General features: G+C 42.2%; 2 protein-coding genes across 3 annotated transcripts; both read right to left on the reverse strand.

The window, feature by feature from the left end:
* Positions 1–378: 378 nt before the first annotated feature.
* e4f1 (E4F transcription factor 1) lies at positions 379–12,243 on the reverse strand. Its single transcript, XM_063190629.1, has 14 exons — positions 12,116–12,243; positions 10,851–10,972; positions 10,626–10,728; positions 10,298–10,461; positions 10,021–10,141; positions 9,448–9,600; positions 8,980–9,125; positions 8,011–8,376; positions 7,464–7,563; positions 6,616–6,833; positions 5,589–5,787; positions 4,990–5,144; positions 4,622–4,687; positions 379–3,391 (listed from the first exon to the last, which is right to left on the reverse strand). Exons 1-14 carry the CDS (start codon positions 12,207–12,209, stop codon positions 2,984–2,986), a joined length of 2,415 nt encoding a protein of 804 aa, XP_063046699.1. The 5' UTR covers positions 12,210–12,243; the 3' UTR covers positions 379–2,983.
* A 3,274-nt stretch (positions 12,244–15,517) lies between these two features.
* Positions 15,518–22,894, reverse strand: zgc:113333 (beta-N-acetylhexosaminidase). 2 transcript variants are annotated; one of them, XM_063190678.1, is made up of 14 exons: positions 22,633–22,894; positions 22,398–22,485; positions 21,966–22,206; positions 21,339–21,448; positions 21,057–21,144; positions 20,709–20,873; positions 18,660–18,843; positions 18,481–18,552; positions 18,090–18,294; positions 17,556–17,638; positions 17,331–17,406; positions 17,140–17,238; positions 16,890–16,979; positions 15,518–16,708 (listed from the first exon to the last, which is right to left on the reverse strand). In XM_063190678.1, the coding sequence occupies exons 2-14, from the start codon at positions 22,475–22,477 to the stop codon at positions 16,516–16,518; spliced, it is 1,686 nt and encodes a 561-aa protein (XP_063046748.1). In that variant the 5' UTR covers positions 22,478–22,485; positions 22,633–22,894; the 3' UTR covers positions 15,518–16,515. The 2 variants fall into 2 exon arrangements, with proteins under 2 accessions (XP_063046748.1, XP_063046741.1); XM_063190671.1 differs by having other exon boundaries at positions 22,398–22,492.
* Positions 22,895–23,077: the final 183 nt, after the last annotated feature.

Below are 23,077 nucleotides of genomic sequence, written 5' to 3' on the forward strand. Positions count from 1 at the left end.
AGGGACATCAGCTGTAGAGCAATTTTTTGTCATCCCTGACTATTTCTACATGAGCGTTATACCTCATGGCTTAGGTTACTGTTCAATGTTGTACTATGTCAATAATAGTCAAAATTAAGTCAATCATCTTCACCCTGCACAAGGATGAGGATGAGGGAGAGGGGACTGACATTTTAAACTTCAATGAAATTCACTTCTCCCACCAGTTATCGAATTCGAATACCATGACCAAGCTTTCAAATTTCAACAGTGTTCACCCCTCCTTCCACTTGAAGAGTTTCAATTAAGCCGTTCCAGATCCTCTGTACGAATGAAATTAGTACAAACTACGGCAGGGATGTCAAACTTAGGCCCGGGGGCCAAATTTGGCCCGCAGAGCCATTTTATTCGGCGTAACACAACTTGAACATGAAATTTGCTGTATCACAGGATGTGCACACACATTTGAACAAATATGATGGGAAAGAGTGTAGAAGAATGAAGTGCATGCATGTACATATGCAAGGTCTATTTTTTAAAGTAATTATTGAGTTCGGCCCGCGACTTCGTTACAGATTTAGATTTTGGCCCTCAGTCAACTTGAGTTTGACACCCCTGAGCTAGGGTATGGTAAGACCAGGCTAATTAATGACACCAGGACAACTCATTTCACTTTGGGAAGCAAAAAAGAGACTTTATTGAGATCCTCATTAAAGGTATTGGTAGGTGCTGAAAGCAGCATGATGCGAATGGCGTCCAGCAATAACATGACAGAAGAACTGTAATGGAAGATGGGGGCATATTTGGTACTGATGCAATGCAAAGTCAACAGAACAAGTTGAAGGTATAAGCCATGGGAGTGCTTTGGCATGGTGCCTCTAACAGAGACTTAGCTGCACATTGGGAGTACATTCCAATATTATGCACACTCCCGTCCTCCACTTGTGCTTGTGGACTCGCTACGCCTCCTGGCCCCACCTCCGTGGAGAAAACAATAGTTTCCCAGCTGTCAGCCAAGCCACAACAACTTTTGGGGGACTGTTTTTCATTCACCATCCCAATTGCAAATGAGAAAATGACATTAAAATTGTGCCTTTGCAAGATGTCTAATAATTTTCTGTTGTCAGTGACATCATCATGAGGTCACAAGCAGGCAAGTGAGCAAAGGATGACGGAAGTCGGCATATTGGAATCCACCCTGTAACTGCAATGGCATACGAAGGAAAAAAAAAAAAGTTAAGACCTTTGAAAGAAGTGGAAGTCCACTCATAGAAAACATGACGCAAAACCATTACATGTTCCTGTTCATTAATCCAGCCACTCACAATGCTTTAACGAAATATCCCAAACATGCACCGATGTGAATCAGCTTGTCAATTTCCAGTAACACACCTAACTCTGCAACTCAAACAGTTGTAAAGCGAACAGAAATGCAGCGTGGACCACTTCAAGTAAATATTACTAATATTATCGTCGTCCATGCCTGCTGACGTGTGTGTGTGTGTGTGTGTGTGTGTGTGTGTGTGTGTAACAATATAACTGCAGCAATTCAGACTGTACAGAAACTATCACTGTGAGCTCTGCTCTGCTCAGCTACACACCAGGAAATCACCATTCGTTCACATTCATTTCTTAGCATCCTGGACACAAACTGAAGCCAATAATTAAGCAGCTAGTTTTGTCGTCTTTTTGGGCAAATCTCAAGTCTTCACTCATTCCTTATATGGGGCACTACTGTGTGTAATGAATCAGCAAGCGTAACTGGTACTGACAATATGCCGTACCATCACCAACAATTCATAGAAAGCCCTTCGTTTTAAAGATTTACAAAGCTGACCTGTTCGATAAAATGCATGTACCCCCCAACATGTCTCTCTAGGACTGTTTGATAAAATCTAACATGTAGCTATCGATGCCGGCCATTGTCCTCTTGAACAAATCTCTTTTCCACTGACGGTTTTCAGGTAGGCCTACAGCTCGACAAAGCGTGACTCGGCCGCCACTTTTTGCTTTTCGAATAGGCACGAGACAGCTCAATCATAAAGCAAAAAGTGGCGGCCGAGTCGTGCTGTAGGCCTACCAGGAAACCGGCAGTGGACAAGAGGCATTCATGCGCTGTAACAGTTGCAATGGCCCAGTTTCATAGGAAGTAAACAGATGCACAGGCACACAATCACACAATGCACAGCTGACCTAGCTATTACAAAGAATGGAGTCAACACTGTTCCGTCAGGTGGTTGGGTCTTCATTGCGGATTCTCCATCAGTATGGTGCAGGCCACCAAATGCAAAGGTAGGACGAGCTGGATAGGCAGTTACCGTAAACCATTGGAACACAAGAGAGTGCTGTGAATTCATGACCAAAATGGCTAAATATGAAGAAGCTGCTTCTATTACTCCCGTGTTTTAATCATAAACTATTAGGATACAAAGTAAACTGTAAAAAGCTTCTTATGAAACTAACTGTTCTTCAGGCAGCACAAGGCAAAAATAATAATAATAGTGAACTCCTCACTGACTGGTTCTTATTTTGAGCCATTTTCTTAGTCTCTTGTTTGTGCGTAGCATCGCTTTTTGTCCTTATCTCCTGCAGCATTGACCATCTCTATAAATACACACCCTGTATCTGGCTCCACGGTCAGATACGGGATCATAGAGGACCTCGAGTCATGAGTTAACGTCTCATAAACGTCCATGAACCAAAAATCTGGTAAACATTTGTATAAAATGTCTTGAAATAAGTTGCGTTTGTGTCCAGTGACTCCAGCCTCTCTCAGACCATCACGATCTGAACCTGCATGTCATCGGGGATGATGGCAATGACAGTCGTGTCTCTAACCACCAAGTCATAACTAAACGTCTAAAATGTCTCTGTGAACCACCTTGTAAACGTTGATGAAACATCTGATGTTGAGAGTCCGTCCTGTGTCAGACCACCAACGGTCTGTGCCTCTGTCTCATCGCAGGGATGGTGCCAATGACAATGGTGTGTCCCCCAACTCGTCTCAGACCACCACAGTCTGGACCTCCATCTCATCGGGGATGGTGGCGATGACGTACTGCTGCTCCTGCTCCATGACCTCCACCTCCTGGGCCTCCTCCTCCGCAGACGCAGCAGTTCCCGTGAGCATGGTGAGGGTGGTGGGGGCGGCATTGCCTGAGCCGGGTGCGGCCTCAGTCAGGATGGTGCCGTCCCCGATGGCGGAGGCCAGCGTGAGGGCCACCTGCTCTGTCAGGCTCTCGGGCGTGGCGATGGTGATGGTGTCGCCCGTGTCGGAGATGGTGGCCGTGGCCGTGCCCGCCGAGTCCTCGCTGGCCGCCACGTTGCGCACGATGATGTGGCGCCCCCCGCCGCCCTGCTGCTGCGACTGCGACACGATCTGCTGCACCACCTTCATGATCTGGGTGCCCATCTGGACATGCAAACACAGGAGGCAGATCATTCATATTAAGTATTAACAACACAAGAGTCTGGCCCTGCCATGGCCAATCGGTAAGGCACTCGTCCACCATACGGCTGACCCAGGTTCGATTCTCGACCCGGGTCCTTTGTCGACCCCTCCCCGTCTCTCCCCCCATTCGCTTCCTGTCCTGAGTCTGAACATTTGGTTGGACGTCTTAGTTTATGAGTTAGCGACTGAAAAGATTGAATTGCGAATGAGCAACAAACATTTAAAAAAATCTTTAAAAGGTAATTAGCCACCACTTTCATGATCTGGAGCAAGAAGGACAGGAGTTACTATGCCACCAATCAGTAAATGTTTTAATATAATTTAAGATCATTTGTAAATGTACAGTAATAGAAGTCTGCTGAAGTAAAAAAAGAATATATGATTTCATTTTTTATCACCTCTTTCGAAGGATAAAAAGACCATAGTAAGATTTAAAAAAGCATGATGTTTCTTCGAAATTCAGTGCATGCATTTCATTAGGTCTTATACTTTTGTACAATCATATCCAGTCTTAGATAGTGTGCAAGTGTAAATAGTGAACCAGAACCTGCAGAAAAGAGGTGTTCTTCAGAGTTCTAGATCCCGGGACAACCCCACCATTTGAAATGCATTGCGCGTGGCCTCCCAAGTGAGCATTGTTGTGTTGTGAAAGTGAGCGTGTAGAGCAGGGGTCAGGAACCTATGGCTCTAGAGCCACATGTGGCTCTTTTGGGAACTGTATATGGCTCTTACTCACCTAGGGTTGCCAAACATCCCTAGAAATATGGAATCGTCCTGTATTTCTAAATAAAAGTACGGGTTCCATATTGAGTTGAAACGGGACAAGGGATGTTAAAGTGTTAAAATGCAGGAAATTACATCTAAGAAAAACAATATTCTCCCAAACCCTCGCGATAAGGAAGTTGACAGTTGGCAACCCTATACTTATAGCCTACCTGTTATCAATAAAAGCAATAACTTGACAGTACACTCTAAAATTGTTGGGCTTAATTGAAATACAGTACATGCTTTTGATTGTATTCAGTGTTTTTAAAATGATATGGCTCTCGTGAAAATTTATTTTTAAAAATGTTGCGTTTATGGCTCTCTCCACCAAAAAGGTTCCTGACCCCTGGTGTAGAGACTGACCTGACTGGCCTGGCTGTCCTGTGAGCATTGTTGTGTTGTAGAAGTGAGCGTGTAGAGACTGACCTGACTGGCCTGGCTGTCCTGCAGCAGGGCCACCTCCTCTGTCTGCACCGTCTCCTCTGATGACGCCTGCACATAGAGTAGGGACGGACAAACAGCACTCAGCTGAAACACAGCACTCCACAAGAAGAAATAATGCATCTCAATGGGGCTTTACCGCTAAGATAAATGACAACGGACAAATATTCTAATAAAAGATGAACAGGGGAGGTGTGGGAAGAGTCAAACATTATTTTACATGCATACAACAATAAAACAAAAATAAATATGCTCTAAAATATGAGCAGGAGGTGGGGGGGTGTTCCACAAATCATGTGGCGATAATGCACAGCCTTGGTCTGACAAAGTGTGAAATCCTGATTGGTCCTCACCCCGATAATGTACTCCTGAGTGTCGGCCACCACAGAGGAGAACTCCACCAGCACAGCATGGGGGTCCTCAGTGATGATCGCTGCCACACTCTCTGCTGCCCCCTCCTGCTCCTTCAACGGCACTGTACCAAACTGCTCCCTCTGATGACAGCCACCTGACATGTCAGGCACAAAGCGCACAAAAAACACACGCACGCACACAGGCACGCACACACACCAAAGTTAGTATCATGTTTGGTATAGTGATACAAGTAATTTAAAATTGTGTTGCCTTTGGATGACCTGATTTGCATTTGTGCAGTGCATTTTCTGGACTGATAACAAGAATAGTATGTCTTAGAAGCAGCAATCTCCTGGAAATGACTAACTCAGTTCGATTCAGAAAATTTTCAGTTTTCAGTTTTCTGCACTGGTCCAAAACATTTACTTACAACACTTTGCGTAACTCCACTTAGCTTCCATCTATCTACCCATTTATCCATCATCTAACTATCCACTTATCCATCCATCTATCCATTTATTTATCCATCCATCCATCCCTTCATCCGCGCATCCATCAATCCTTTCATCCCACCCTGAGCTCAGGATCCCTCGCTCACCTTTGGAGCGCAGGTGTCGGTTGAGCGTGCCGTGTTCAGCGAAGCCGCGGTTGCACTTGGGGCACTTGAAGGGCTTCTCTCCCGTGTGGTGGCGGATATGGCGCACCAGGGAGCCCTTTTCCCGGAAGCCCCGCGAGCAGTGTGGACACACGTACGGCTTCTCCTGCCCATGGGTCCTCTGGTGCACTTGCAAGGCATTCTGGGATAGTGGTGGGGAAAAGAGAACGCAAAAACATCAACACAAAATGCATTCTATAAAAGTGGTGGTTATCAGAATGGCAATGACAAAGTCATTATACTTTACTATAGGTCATAGTGGTGTAGTACTATGGTAGTTAAGTTGTTAAGTGACTTTTACAACATTCGTATGGATTCTAAAGCAATAAATACAACCACTTAAAAAAGTAGAGACATTTGATAACATGACGAATGAACCAGATGGTTCATCACAGCATGATTCACACACAAGATCATTACCAACTTTATAGTGTGTATGCGCTAGGGCTGTGCAATATATCGTACTTGTATTGCGATATCAATATTCATCATATATTGTGATATCAATATCAAAATTCATATATCGTGATATTTTGTCATTTGTAACGCTACGGTGCAGTATGGCAGCCAAGGGATTAAGCAAAACGCAGGGGTGGTACATCAGAACTAGCTCTATGTCGAGAAAAATAGACGCCTCTTGAGTCTCGCGCTCTCGTCAAGTCTACATTCACCCAGACTTACTAGACATTATTCTACTAGAAAGCACTAGAAACTAGAAAGCCATTATACGTGCTACTCCACTACGATAAAAGTGGCGGGGGTTGGGAATTTCGTATATCGCTTAAAATATCGTGATATCAATATTTGCAGAAAATATCGTGATATTGATTTTTTCCAATATCGAGCAGCCCTAGTATGCGCGCACATTTATGTGTACATTTATGTGCATCAACTGTTCATTTGTGTGAGAGATGTGTATATGTGCTGCGTGCATCTGCATGCATCTCCAAATGTTCAACGTTCCGCTCACCTTGGTCTTGTAGGCCTTGACGCAGTAAGCACAGTGGTAGGGCCGCGCGTCGGAGTGTGCGCGCATGTGCTCGCGCACGTGGCCGATGGTCTTGTAGAGCTTGCCGCACTCGCCGCACTTGTAGCGGCGCTCGCTCAGGTGCACCTCCATGTGCTTCTTCAGCAGGTAGCCCGTCAGGACCTCCTTCTGGCACACCATGCACTTGAACGGCTTGTAGCCTGCAGCAGGGAGAGCGGAGGCAGAGACCGTCTATGGTGATTAACTAGGACAATCTTTGGCAGAGGTGGGATTATCTAAAAGGCTTGTTTACTTGTAACACCTTTCTTTCGAGATTCAAGACTGGAGGGTATTCCAAGAACATGGTTAAGTCATAAACCTGGCCAAGTTAACCTACAGGAAGTGGTTAACCAGATGGCCCAAAGGGGTCATTTAGTTGTGAAAATTATGACTCCAATCTCTTCTATTGGAAGATTTACCACTAACTCTGTAGTAAGTGGAACACTGAACAAAATAAGGTCTACTGTACATCATGTTGAGTATAGCATTTTTCCCCATTATGCACATTGTGTTCAAATGGTTCATACGAGTGTGAATTAAAATGATGGCTTGTGTTTGTCACTTGAAAACAAAATTGCCTTTTTAGAAGAGAGTACATTGTTTTGAGACAAGGCGTTCATTTTGATTTTGCCCGTTGTGTGTTGAGTTTTTAGATTTGTGTGAAGAGTTTTGAGAATTCCAGACATGAAAAATTGTGTGTAAACAATCGAGAAAAACTGTAACTTAAGATTATCTAACACCTTCGAAAAAGTAATTTTATAGATGGTTAAATCGATGATGTAAATAATCACCCAGATGTCCTTTGATATGAAAGCGGAGGTAATTCAGGGCTTTGAAGGATCGACTGCAGTGCGGACATTTGTGGCCCTTTCCAGACTTTGGAGAGTCATCCTGTGAATACAAATGAAAATACTTGGAAAAAAACAATACATCTGTGTAATATGATGATCTACCAAGAAAGCATGCACCGTGCGAATACTTTGAAAGTATTGTGCATTCTAACAACTGCACACTGGCATCTTCATTATTGAGAAAACTCCATCAAGGTAAAGTTTCTTTTCCCAGAAAGGAATGAGTATTTTATTCCAAATATCCCATTTTCACTGCCAAAATCTTTTCAATACGGTTTCCTGTCAACTTCAACCTCATAAATTTTTCTGTTAAAATATTTAGTATATTAAATCTGGTAAAATATTCATCAAATATTCAACATACTTAACACATACAAAAGTACAAAGAGAAGTACTCCAGCATATACTTCTGCACGAGCCTACTCCTTAAACCCAATGAAATAAATGCTGAATGCTGGAAACAGGCGGTTGATTTAATTTCTCTTACCCCTGAACTCAGCACACAATCTTCCTCCATCTTCACACACTCCTCTGAGAGCTGGATGTCGTTGACGTGGTGGCCCTCTGCCTCAGGGCTCTGCAGGGTCAGGATGGTGACTCCGGGCTCCGGCCCCGATTTCACCGCCATCTCGGGACCTGTGTCTACGTCTGCATCTCCATCTCCGTTTACGTCTGCATCTCCATCTGAATCTGGACCTCCATCATCGTCTGCACCTCCATCATCGTCTCCGTCTCCGTCTCCGTCTCCATCTCCCTCCGTTTCTGCCACAAGGGCAATGCCAGAGTTGACGATCGCCTGGCATATCAAATTGCTGCTCTCTTCAATGATCACAGGCTTGGGCTGCTCAACGTCCTGTCAAGGAATCAGAACCATTAATAGTCGAAGAAGGGTTTTTTGTTCATTTCGGTCATATTTATATTGCATTTAAATTTAGCATTGAGTTAGTATTGAGTTCTGGATGATTATTGGTGCTGCACGTTTCCAAAATCTGCAAGCATAATAAAACACCTCGCCCTTGTTTCATAGCTCAGACTCCCTGAGAGGTCCCTGAGCTAGGAACACTGCGGGATTACTAATGTTTCTTTCTGTTCACTGTTCACGCTGGCGGAAAGTCAAACTATTTTCTACCATCCTTTTCTATGGCATCAGACATCGTGACACGCGACATCATTCATGTTGAAGGTTTGTATTCAATATAATAAAAACACAATTCAAAAGGTAATTTTCCTCATTTGCAATCAGGATGTTGAATCGGAAAAGCCCCCCAAAAGTTGCTCTGCGTTGGTTGTGACAGTGCAGAAACCTTATTGTTTTCTCTGCGGAGGTGAGGAGACACCGACACAAAAGGCCAGGAGCCACAGGAAAGGATGGGAGGGAGCGGTCTGACTTGCACCCACCGTTTCTGTGCTACTGCACTCAGAGGGATGTGCGTGTGTGTGTGCACCATTTGTGTACCTGCTGCGTGTGCTCTGGCTCTTGTACCATCTGGATGTGGATGAGGCCCGGGGTCTCCTCCACCATGCTGACTGCTGGCACCAGCTGCTGCTGCTGCTCTTGCTGCTGCTGCGGAGGGACTGCAGTAGACTGCTCTGGCACAGACTCTACAAATATAGAGATGCAGACACATGACGTCACAAACTAGAAAAAAAACAATTTCTTATTTTCCTCTGATTTTATCGTGGGACTTCATATTAATTGTTTAGAAGTAACCAATGCTTTTCCAATTTTCAACAAAGGAAAAACTTTGAAGCTGGGAGAATATGCAGTGTCAAAATGATATGTTCATTTTGAGTGAACAGATAGGCCTAAATGATAGCACAGACATAACCGTGAATGGCATCACCTCCAACTCTAAGTCAATCTGAGAGATATTTTTTAAAAGCAATCCATGTAATCAGTAAATGTGATGTGGCTTTCCTGCACCTTTCCGTACACCATCTTTCCCGACAAGTATCTCCTTGCACTGGCTGAAGCGAATCTTCTCTGTGCATGGAGTGATGGACTTCAGGTGTCGCGTCAGAGCCCCAGACTCTCTGAAGGAGAGACCACACAGGTTGCAGCGGTAGGGCCGCTCATCTGAATGAAAAACAGAAGACATTGAGAGAAGAGACTTTGATAAAAGAGATACTGAGACAGAAGATCAAATTGCAGTGTCTAGGCTGATACTGCATATCGGGCTGATATTCTGCCCTTAAGCATACTGACATTGGAATATTTCCATGCAATGTTACGATGAATATTTTGAGATGTACACATGCAAGCACAAATCAAGCATGATCGTGTTGTGGTACATTGCCAATGGCATTTTCTTTCAAGCATAATATTTTGTTCAGCCTGTACCAAGGATGTCAGTTTCATTGTTCAGTTTTCCTCATTTGTAGATGAGGAAAATAGTAAACTATAATTTCTCTTACATGAACCTTAATAAAATCAACAGCTTATGCAGGCCTTTGGCAAAGGCTGACAGGGCCACGGGCACGGAAGAGGCTACCTCACCTGTATGGCGACGGTTGTGGCGAATGAGAGATCCCTTGGTTCTGAAGGCAGTGTCACACAGCTCACAGCGGAAGTCTTTTTTCTCGCTGTGGGTCGACATATGCGTACGCAGGATGTTGGGCTGCAAAAAAAGGAAAAAGTACCTGCAATGTTTAGCGGACTCTGATCAAATTTGCTTTCATCATTTACAGTTTTTTCTTCTTCATGGAATATCTTAAGACATTTTGGGAGATCTGAGTGAGTAGCTCGTCACATTGATGACAGAACGGTGACTCACTGTCTTGAAGGTTTTGTCACAGAGCTGACAGATGTAACGGCCCTCCTCATTGACCGTCAGCACGAGCTTGGAGTTCTCCGCAACTTCAGAGGTCTGGGCCTCCTGCTTGCCGGACTCCTCGTCTGGTCTTGCCGCTTGCTGGGAGGCCACAGCAATGGCTTCATCTGAATACATGAGACATTTTTAAGCATATTTCATCAGCTCCAGTGATGAAGTGCTTCTTCAGGACACTTCAACATTTACACTTTACAAAAGGGAGAAGATGCAATATTGCTAGGATAACAATCAGTTTGGATTAAAAGAAAAGACACCTCTCTTCATAACATACCAGGATCTTCAGGTCTGTCTGGTTTCAGGGATGACAAGTCACTGTTTTCCACTCCTTTTAAGGAGGTAGAAGGATGTTCAACTCCATCATCACTGGTCGTACTCTGCAATGGCAAAATACCAGCGTTGCTTTAAGGATATTCAAACTTTGAAGTCTACGCAATAATGTCACCAGACATAAAAGCCAACTTCAGCGGCAGGCAGTCTCCTCTTTCTGCACCATTACCTGAGTTTCATTTTTATTGGGTTCTTGGGAGCGCTGGCATTCTCGGCGCAGCTTGTGCTGTATGAAGGCATCCAGCTGTGAGAACTCCTCCTGACAGCGCCCACACTTGTGTACATCTTCATCTGCAATTGAGAAATTGTACTTTAGATGGAAAAGCTTCACATAACTATAACATTTATAGTTTCAATTCTCCAAAATGTTTAATACAGAAATATTTTGCAGCATGTCATTACAGCAGCATCAATGTTTGTGGTTGGTTCTATATATCTTTGTGTTTCAAGTGTCAGGTTTTTTATCGACTAGGTATAATATAGGACAAGTAAGCATTAGCTGCTCAGTCAGAAAAATATATATATATATGTATGAATTTCCGTTGCGCAATACATCCAGTCAATGTCTGGCATTGCGTTAAGGATAAATTCAGCCAATACATATGCTAGTGGCATATGATATTACAGACATGTTAAAAAAAGTTCTTCCCTATCTGCCAGCAGTGAATCGTTAGGCAACTGCCCTAGTTCTAGCTGACTTAGCAACTACAGCTAATTATCATTTCTTGGGAAGATCCAACGTTATGTTATGCCTTCAGAGGTCTTTGAATGTGCGGGTGTAATTGCAGACCGTAATTGTTAACAACAGAGCCATCTAATATCAGAGTTACGCCACTCCCATAGACCTCTATGGACCAATCTTTCCACAGCAATGGCGGCTCTCATGGAGCCTCACAGAGCGTTAACATGGAAATCCCCATTGACTTTAGTTCTATTAGAAGTTACTTAGTTCCAGGAGGTGGCCGTAGAACACAGAAAATGTGGTAAAGGTAATGTCATTTGTTTGTACTTAATCTTTGTTTGGTATGTGATGGTTCTGTGTTAGTTTCCAACGAACAGAAGTTTACTGTTAAGAAACATTTTAATCTACACGAATCACATCACCAACCGACTTCCTGGTCCCCGGTTTGCGCAACTCTGTTATTAGATGGCTCTGGTTAACAATTAACCAAATGTGTAGACCCACAGTACACCGAGGTAACGATTTGGGACACAAGCAGAAATCATTACGACAGTCGACGTGAATGCAATGTTTTGCACACAAGCACTAATACTAGCACTCTGCTAGCCCAACCCGCACACAATGTTGTGAGCACGGTTAGCAAGCTAGCATCATTTTTAGCTTGTCGCAGGTTTCAGAATCAAGGCCCATGATGTAAACGAAGTGTTGAGGTCGGTTTAATGCCAAGGAACAACAATAAGGGCTACACATACCCTCATCTCCTAGCGTCGTTTCAATCGTGATGATGTTGCCGTGATCCGTTTGACCGTTTGCTGTTTCTGCCGTATTATTATTTTCGAGTTTCATGTCGTTCGAGTTCTCCGTCTCTGTCGCAACGCTAGAGCAGTGAAAACATGGCGGATTTACGACCTCGTAGTCATAACAACTAAAAAAGCAAGTCCCAGCAGAGACCAACCAGTAGATGGCCAGCCAACTCCATGAAAAGGTGAAACATTTTACAAAAGAAAAATGAATTTGCAAAAGTAGGCCTATAGCATTTTTTATGATTAGTATTATGTTGTTAACAAAAACAACAACAACAACAACAACAATAATAATAAATAGCCTAATAATAGTAAATGGTTTCAGAAGATAGGGCCTATGTCATTTCATAAATTATCATAAATTATGATAATAGGTCTACAGTCAGGCCGGTGACAGCTTTTTTCCCTCTATCATTGTGTCCAAAAGGCCTATGTCACAGGGATAGTCGAACATTTATCACTTTGTTTGTTAGGCTACTGTAGGCCTAAGTATGAAGTCCTGGATTCACATGCTAATAAGAATGAAAGAATGAAACTGGTTTAAAAAAAAAAAAAAAAACAGCCACACACAACATTTTGGGCCCTATTTTCATTTATTAACCCCAATCACACTCATCACATCAAAACGTTGGTAGTAAACATAGTGCATTTATTTTTAACCTAACCACTCAACCAGAATTTGAAATGAGAAGCCTGTGTTGGTGAAAAGAACACCATAAACTAATTTCTAACTTTTATTGAATGTTTAGCCACTTTATTAATATGTTACATTTTGTCTGCAACAACAGGTTGTGTTTTCACTACTTGTAGCAATTTACAGAGAACCAGCATTAACTGATTCTAGAGTAAAAACAAAAACAAAAAATAGACAATCTAAATCAATTAACCAACTTCCAAACAAATAAAAAAAATCTGGTTCTCCAGTATTGCTCTATAAAGCACCATATTAACAGCGTACCCTGTGGAACTGACAGAAAATATTCACTGAATGTGCATCTCTTGATAACATTATCTGTGCCATTTCATGACCAGGTATTAATTGTCTCACCACACAATGTAAACAAAAAAACACAAGGCATCTTAGGGCAACATAACACATAACCACAGCATGGTGCTTCTCAGATAAACATCAGATCAAATATTTGCCAGATATCGTATCATCTAATCGTACAAATAGTATTGTATATACACATGGATTTGTATATAATATTATGAGAACATTATTTTCTATTTACACATTTGTAAAAAATAAAATAAAATAAAAATCCCTGCGCATCAGTCAAGTCCATGATGCTGGCTTTGGTGTCTTCAGGAAGCTCAATAGTCATCTACAGAAACTACCTTACAATCCTTTACTGGCCCTCCTGCCTTTCCCAGTTGTGGTTTTAAGGCCTATGTGATTTCAGAAATCCAGCAGCACAATTCATTAACAGTATTTTCCTGAGACAGCAACACATTGGTTACTTCAAAGTTGTTTTGCTCTCAATGAAACTGTCTCTGGGTTTCTTTTTAAGAAGGCATATTTAAACAAATGTACCCAGAGTGTGCAGACCTCCGCCAAAGTTAAGTTTGTTTTAAGACACATACAGTGGGATATTTGTGTCATTTATGCAGGTTTATACACACCATTAGTGTGTTCAGAGAATTAAACTGTCAAGTTGTAACTAGATTATATCTGTATTTTTTTATAATTACCATGTCCTTGATTAACTGTGGTCTGTTTTGTTCACCTGTGTGATTGTGGTATTGGCAAAGTGCTACATGCTATATTGTGAACTCACTATGCACTGTCCTATAAATGCACGTATTGAAGGTCAGAAGTTGCTGGTCACATTGTTATAAACAGTTTTGATGATTGGCAGCATGCCCTTATTACCATCTAAAATTTCACAGCTATTTCATATCACACTTTAAAGACTAAGTGGAATTATACCAATTGTATCAGCCTAATCCAGCCTTGTTACTACAAGATAAAAATTCAACCTGCTTTGAAAACTTGTGATCACACGCTAGTAGAACTGTAGGCCTATGATTAGTGAAGGGAATGTAATGATTTTGACCAACAAAACTGAAACAACCACAGACAACCGTATGGTTAGGCCTGTTTTTTGCCCACGATAGTATGCATTATTCTCATGGGCCACTGGTTGGCCTTAGCGCTGTCGGCTGAAGCGTGAAGCGGCATTTCCTTCTAGGAAAATCACTATCATCGTTGTTAATCAGTCTAGGCATTGCTGTCGGGCTTTGTGGTCCATCTCGCAACTGGGGTTAAATTGAGTGAAGTGTAATGCATTTGACCAGCATTGTGAACTTGCACAGCCACAAATTCCATATTGTTTTGGAGATGGTAGCCTACCTAATTAATTCGACATTATTGTCAACCGAAATGATCTGCGGTGGTCACTGTCCATCTCACAGCAGTGCACTTCCACTTCACACATATTTTAGGCAGGTAGCGGTGATTCATTTCACAGGACTGTTTGTTAACTTCAACGAGGGTGTAGCCAAAAGGGTGCCTGCTGATGAGCACATTTTTAGGTTGATAGTATTGGAGCTGGCGTCAAAGGACACAGTCCTTTTCCTTATTGCTTTGGCGGCACACCCGATTGGAATATTCGCCGGTGCTCGGCCATTATGCAGACTGTCGGGCTTTCTGATCCTGGTCCATCACGCAAACAACTTGGGGTTAACTTTAAATGTAGCGAAGGGGATGTAATGAATTTTACCAGCATTGTGAACGTACAGTCATAAATTATTTTGGCAACGGTAGCCTAATTAATTCGAGCATTGCGAACCTCAGTCACAGTCCACAACAGCATTGTGAACGTACACAATCACATTCCATATTTTTGACAACGTATTTAATTCGACAGCATTGTGAACCTAATCGATCTGCGGGGGTGGTCACTGTCCATCTCGCAACAGCAATGATAACATATGGGCCAACACAATTACAAATTCCATATTTTGGCAGCGGTGGTAATTCATTTGACAGGATTGTTTCCTGCATGCGGATGAACAACTTTTTAGGTGATATCAAATGCACTTTGTGTTGGAGCTGGCGCGGCAAAGGAGACTCTTTCCCTGTTCCTTATTGTTGCTCAGAAAGGCGCAGGCACGCCGGTGCTCAGTAGCCAGGCTGCGCCCTCCTAGTGACGCAACACCTTCGGCGGCAAGTCTATGATAATCAGCCAAGGTGCTCAGTGCTCACCGTGCGCTATGATAATCAGGCAAGGTGCTCAGTGGTCACCGTGCGCACCTTGTGGCAATCAGTGAAATAGCAGCGCACGAACGAACGAACAAACACAGACACCCAGGCGATCACATAACCTCCTTGGCGGAGGTAACAAATGAAAACAGTCTCCTTCATGTCTCATATTGTACAATCTTCTGTCCAATCATCTTCCATTGCTCCAGGCAAAAGTATATGATAATATTCTGTACTTTTGTCATTTGTCAAAAACATACATTACATTATGTTCAGTGGTCGAGTTGTAAAATCAAACCGGGGGGTGGACAGAGATGGATTCAGAGTAGTTCTGAGGTTTCTCCCCCGAGAAAATGTAGAAAATGTAGTTGTTTAAAGTGCAATTTTAACGCAATATGAGAATAAGGGATGCCCATTTTAGAGGGGGATGATTTTTGACCATTTTCTTTTTTTTTGTCTTTTTAGACTATTTGATAGGACAGTGTGAAAGGTGGACAGAAAGCAAATTGGGAGAGAGACGGGAGGGGTCGGCAAACGACCCGGGCCGGGAATCGAAGCCGGGTCAGCCGCATGGCAGGCCAGTGTCCTACCGGTTTGCCACGACAGGGCCAATTTTTGACCATGTTCATAGTGGGGGATAACTTAAGACCATTTTCATTGTAGGGGGGATGGCATCCCCCCCCCATCCCCCCTACAATTCGTAGTGGTGTCAACAATGATCGATTCGGCGATCCAATTCAATGCGGCAAGTTCCAGAATCGATGCGGCAATTTTTTTAAGTTTCAATTACTTCCGTGGATATTTCGGTAGCAAATGAATGTTAAATTAAATAAGAGTACTTCAAAGCATTGCAAGACTGATACAGACTGATCCAGACTGATACAGAAAACAGCCAATAAATTGTTGCTCAGTATCTGACTACTTGTATTGCCTCATCATGACTGATGAAACATTTGCTTTGCTTTCAGTAGAAATGTAATGCATTGCAATGAATCGGATCGAATCGCATCGCATCAAATTGAATCAAATCGAATCGCTACCTCCCGAATCGTGATTGAATCAGATCGTGAGGGCAGTGCCAATCCACACCACTAACAACTCGAGCCCTGATTATGTTCCACTAGAGATGAGATGATCATGCTCATGACGTTTGTAGTGATTTTTCTCGTCCTTGGCGTTTAGCGATGCGCTCGGCGTCTTGCACCATCGTCCGCAGTTGCTCCATCTCGTAGTTGACGTTCTCCTCCATCCACTCCTCCACCGTGTCAGGGAAATAGATGGCCTCCATCTCAGAGCGGAGTTTCTCTATCGTTGTGTCCCACTCAGCCACAGTACTGTGGATACAAAACAAAGTTGAACACCTCACAAAACAAGCATGACGCTTAATAACATTACAATCAATTGTGTGGTGTGTTTCATCCACATTTTGTGCATCTGACTGACTATGAAACCAAAAAAGCACGTCTGGTAACATTCAAGATTATGTCTAATGTCATGCATGTAGTTTCCACTAACCTTGTTAGCTTCTTCTGGAAGAATCCTAGATTTCGTGGATTGACAAAGTTGTACTTCCTGTGGTAGCGACTAAAGGCCCCCTTCAGGTGACTGTAGAGTATCACAGATCGGAAAGTAACTGGTTTAACTTTTGTTAAACAAACAAACAAACAAACAAAGTGGTGCAACATGCAGAAGTAAATAAGTCAACCAAACATCTCTTTTTTTGTGTAGAGCAAATGTAAATGTAGATCGGGAAAAAAACACATACAACATCTGCATGACGTCTTCTATGGATGATTTGAAGTTGATGTGGATCCGGTGCACTAGATGATAAACTTCCGCCCCAGCAAAGGCACCGGTTCCGTAGCTGGAAGATAATGGTTGATTATTGATTGATAATAATTGGTAATTTATTTTTAAACCCCCAACAGATAGATTAATGTTTAATTTTACACATACCAAAGTTCTTTCTCCATCTTAATTTCACAGCCCAAGATGTTGTGAACCTCTTGCTGGACTTTCTCATTAAAAGACCCTGAACACAGACACAGACACACACACAGACACACAGACACACACCATATTTTACCAACATGCTGCACACAGAATTTCACAGCTTTCCTTGCCTGCTGCTGTAATTCTCCCTCCTCTTAGCCAAGCGGCCCCTCTCCTCATGACACCTACCATGCTTTAGCGTCTGGAGACATACCGCTAGGGAAGGAAGGGCAACTGGGAGCAGCTCACACAGCACAGTGAAGTGCTCATACCTGCAAAACAGGGAAAGACTCTTATTACTGTCTCAGAATACACTAGACAGCATTACAGAAGAATTACACTGGTGGACTTGTAATAACGTAAAAAAAGACTTTTTGAAATTGCTAATCAGTAGAGGGTTACATCAAAGAAATATCTACCTTCTATATACATTTTTCCCTTCATCTAGAAATGTGAAATTCAGAAGTCAAACTGCAAAGCTTAGCTAAACACCTTTGTGCAGGGTCTTTGTTATATAATCTTATTGTCACCAAAATTGTAATGGACAAGTCGTAACCTGTTACTTAAAACTCTCGGAAATGTCATAGCAATGTTATGATGTAGTTGAGTCATTCCAGAAATTAGTGAATGGTCCTGCTGTTAAGCCCATCTAGGCATAGAGGCTCCATATCTTTGCACTTCAATTTACGTGTATTTTTTTTCTCTCTCTTTTTTGAGTGTTACCTTTGCCAGCCAGTAAGCATAATGCCTTTTAGAGATATCTGGGGATATTTGTGCATGGACGCCACAATATTCAACCAAGACAAGTGGTTATGCAGGTGAGGTCCAAACTGGGTCCACGTTTGGTCAATGCCTGTTGCTCCTTTAAATGCACTTGCAAACCATACATCTTGGAATCCAGCTGCTTGGTACTTAGAAATCCAGCTCTCTAAATAAAGAAGAACAATCATCAATGTCATCATCAAATATTATCATTCTTTGGGGATAAAGATGAATCTGACTAGGTTACACCGTTAATTAGTTATAATTAGTAGTTACAGTAGAATGACTATAAATATCAATCCTCAAAATCAATAAGATGCAATATATTAGAGAAATATATTGAAGGAGATACCTATCGCATTGGTATTCAGCTCTGGCACATAATTCCAAACCACTGGAGCAGCAAGTGCCGGCAAACCTGATTCTGAGGAATAATAATTTAAAAAAATTAAAAAACGGATTGTGAAGATGGTAACCAGTTTGAGGTCATCGCTCAGAGCACATAGCGAGCCGATCAGACGAAGGCTGTACCTTTCAACAAATTCAAATCGAGCTTCCTCAGCATGTCATCCCACATAAGCACTTTCACACCGGGCCATGTTTCGGTCATGAACTTGGTAACGGCAGTGACGTGACTGAGGAAGAGTTTCCCAAGGTCTTTATTGTCGCTGTGGGGGACACGCTTGGTGTCTTTGCTCATTCCCAGACCATAAACCTGCAGGGTAAGAAGAAAGGATTTGGATTGTGTCTGAGCCTGCTTCAGGTAAATCATTTTGATACATTTCTCTGATTTACAAAATGCCAAAAATAAATCGACACAAGCCATATTTCACTATGAAACTACTTGCTATGGAACACCAATGAACACCATTAACCAACATTGGTTAGTTGCAGATTTTTAAAACCAGCCATTCTGAATCAAGCCAAGTCAAAATCCAAATTAACAAAATAACAGAGAAAAACATCCAAACGTCTGGGGAGAACCACACTCTATTGTATTGCAGACAACTACTCATGAAAGGTAACAGTAAAAGTGGTAGCTACCAGACTTACCCCTTAAATATCAAAGGCCGGTAACACTTTAGAATAGCAGTCCCTTATATAGCTTTATTAACAGCTTGCGTGAATTAACTAATTATAACAAACTATGAACAAATGTTTGTAAATGAGTTAGAAACACTCTTGGAAGAAATACTCAAACATACAGTTCTGGAAGTTTATCCTCCAAGGAACAAAACCACTGGATATACTGTACATGTGTCCAGTAGACAAAAAAATACAAAAATGTGTTGTTTACAATTAGTGTATTAGTAAATATCAATTAAGTGTTAATAGCACTTTTTAAGAAACAAGAAACTGTCTACAACAAATACTGGATAGTATTGTACACTACTTACTAATAATAAAAAAGGAGAAAAGAAAGACCGATTATTGCCATTGTGATTTAATGTGTGTGTGTGTGTGTGTGTGTGTGTGTGTGTGTGTGTGTGTGTGTGTGTGTGTGTGTGTGTGTGTGTGTGTGTGTGTGTGTGTGTGTGTGTGTGTGTGTGTGTCCTATCTATTTTAGTTTAACTGCACATTGGAGACTGGTCAAATGCAATTTCAAACTTCTGTGCTAACCTTGTTACATAGATGTTTGACAATAAAGCACACTTGAATTTGAACTTGATAAAAGTGTCAGCTAAGTGTAATACCATATCAGCAATGGGTTACCCTGGACAATAGAGTGAAATCTAACCACCCTTCTTCACACATTTATTACATAGGAATACTTGTTTCAATCCATTTTTCTATTGACTTCAGCTTTGAATAATGCCAAATGTAATTTCTTGTATTGTCTATGGATTCATTCCAGTTACTTTTTTTCCAATATAAAATTGCTTATTTGCAATCTGCATTTCAGAGAATGACAAACTATTTTTTAAACCAAAACTGAAATTAAAATGGAATAAGATAAATTGGCAGAAAAACATGTCAATGGGGGGGAAGCTTGGACTGGTACTGTATGAACTATTATTTTGCATTTTTAATCCATATTGAATGTATTGGGAATACTGTTGCAGTGATGATAGGCTGTGAGTATAAGATCATGATTCATCCTGTCGCTTAAGTGTGTACAAATGTCATTTTTTCCCCTCACAGATCAAGTAGCATTGTGTGTTACCAAGCCAACCCACACCCCGCTCACTGGAAACATTGGCGCGGTGCAAGTGTGTGTGTGTGTGTGTGTGTGTGTTGCACAGCTGACAATCTCTCTCTCTCTCTCTCTCTCTCTCTCTCTCTCTCTCTCTCTCTCTCTCTCTCTCTCTCTCTCTCTCTCTCTCTCTCTCTCTCTCTCTCTCTCTCTCTCTCTCTCTCTCTCTCTCTCTCTCTCTCTACGAATGCAATAAAAAAAAACGATTCAATTTGTTGACCTTGGATTTCATTTTGTGGTGCTGCACCACAGAATGGTCTACTCAGTAGTACAGTATGTATGGAAAACACTTGGCTCACCTCACTGCTGATGTGGAAGTGGCCACACAATAGTCTACAGTATGCATGTGGGAAACACGTGGTAAATACTACAGTCTCTTGGCTCACCTCGTCACTGCCGATGTGGAAGTGCCTGGTGTCTGGATGCAGCTTCATCACCTGATGGAGCATCTGCTTGACCAGCTCCAGAGACTGGGGGATGCGGGGGTTCAGGCTGTTGGGGAACTCCTCCACTTCCCTCAGACTCACATACTGCTCATGCTTCAGAACAAACTGTCAAAGAGAGACAAGAAGATTTAACACGTTTTGTTGTTTGGGTTTGTAGGGGGGGGGGGGGGGGGTCGCTATTTATGTTTTTACATATCGAAGCAGAGAGCTGAAATGTGCAGATTTTAATACAGATGGAAAATGCCTTGGCCAGACCTTAAATAATATAATAATTAGATAACTGTGTACCTCAAAGTGTCCAAATGTTTGAACCAGTGGTATAATCTCAAGGTTGCTGAGTTTCGCAAGTCTATGTATTTCGGCAATATCTTCCACACTGTTAAAAAAAAAGGTTACGTTTAAACAAACCACACAAACTCTAATACACTACACAATCGTACCCCACATTTACCAGAGGCCTTAAGAGCTATGGCTTGGTCATACAAACATATTCATACCATACAAACATGTTCATGCCACTAACTAGAAAACTGATCTTAGAGGAAAACATCTGCTTACGCAGCCTCTGACCTGTAAGCAAACTTGGATTTGAGAATACTAAGATCTCCGTCATATGGGAACATATCTTCATACTCCACCAGGATTCCTGTTGCTCCGAGAGAGAAGAACATAGGGAAGATCTGTGTGTGGCGTCATAGTGTGGGGAGAAAAAAAACAAGCATTTACAGTGAGGATATAATGACTGATTTTGTGACATTATTTTGTCATCCAAAAGGGCAGTAATGCATGGCAGGAATTTCCATAAGGGACAGTGGCACATGTGCCAGGGCAGGGCGCCAACCATTTTTGACCAAAGAAGGGGTATCACACGGCACAAACTTTAAAAAACATTATTATTCATAAAGGAGGCACCTCTGAGGTATAGTGCACAGGGCCACCACAATAGCTTAATACGGTCCTGCAGTGATGGGCAAAATGAATTTATTAGTTACAAACCAGTGACACATATTCCAAAGGACCTGTCCAATTCAACCAGATGGTCATTCAACCAGACAAATACCTGGTTAAAATGGACAGGTAAAACCAGATTATTTGGGAGACGTGACACTGGATTGTAGTAACAGATGAATCCAGATTGTCCATCACTGCAACCAGGCCACTGTGAGAAAGCATGCCCGTGCCATTGGAGCCATCTACCTGTTCCAGGTACTTCACTTTCGGTGCAGCGCCTTTCAGATCTAAATGCACGATGCGCTGTAAATTCGTAGTGTCGATGTGCACCTCCTCCTCTTTGGGCTTTGGTATCTCTTCTACCTCTGTCTTTTGTTTGGCTCGTGGAACTTCTGGTTTTACCACATTCTCCTCCAAGCTGCCTTTTGGCCAGAATCGCCCAGGTATCTCCACTGACTTTTGAGAGAGTCTTGGTTCATCTTCATCACTAGAAATATATCAGATGCAATAATACATGCAAAGCATTTAATTTTCAATATTTACTGCCACAATGTAGTAGCCTACCATATTCCTCAGTAATACTGCAGGAAGAACAGCTGGCTTTTTTCATAAAGGGAATGAAACAAAACAGCACGCTCTTGATTGTCTTTCACAGTGCTGAGAAAAGTTGTGACTTACCCCCCACTAAGAAGATACCTCACTGTGAGCCACAAAAACAAACAGGCAGCAAGCAGCCTCAGTGGTTTTGGGATTGGCATCCTTTCACCTAGAACCTTAAAACATGGTTCATGTTACGTCAAAAACGTTCTCATTCAATAGCTTGAAATTCACTGAAAGGTAGACTACCTGACTTATTATTCGCCTTACTGGTACTGTGAGACATTTGTAATATACAAACAGTGCATTTTTATACCTTTTGACCTTGTGAAGATGGTACCCTCGTAGCACTAGGCAAGCATTAGGTGAGCAGCAACATAAGCGTCGTGCTTCGTATGTCGTAATTGCAACTAGTCGAGGAAAGAGCAGCATTTGAAGAGTAGATAGTCAGCCATTCAACAGGTGGATGTTGGAAATGGAAGTTTCGTCCAGGATGCTGCTGTGCCCATTTCCAAAAGCTTCAGCGGCAACAGAGTTAGCCTACACTTCCGTAGTGAAAGTGAGTGACCAACAGTGCATGTCACCAGCATGAAATGTATTGTGGGCGGTGACAGAGTTGGGAAGAGTCGTTTGACTTGTTTACCTGGAAACCATGCACGTCAAGAAGCCTATAACAAAAGCTATTTATTTCTATATGTCGAAAATACATTTTCATCGTGTGTTGGTGTATATATTTTAGGAAATAAAAAATACACAATTTC

This window comes from Engraulis encrasicolus, chromosome 2, assembly GCF_034702125.1.
Source record: "Engraulis encrasicolus isolate BLACKSEA-1 chromosome 2, IST_EnEncr_1.0, whole genome shotgun sequence".
In the NCBI taxonomy this organism is placed as follows: Eukaryota; Metazoa; Chordata; class Actinopteri; order Clupeiformes; family Engraulidae; genus Engraulis; species Engraulis encrasicolus.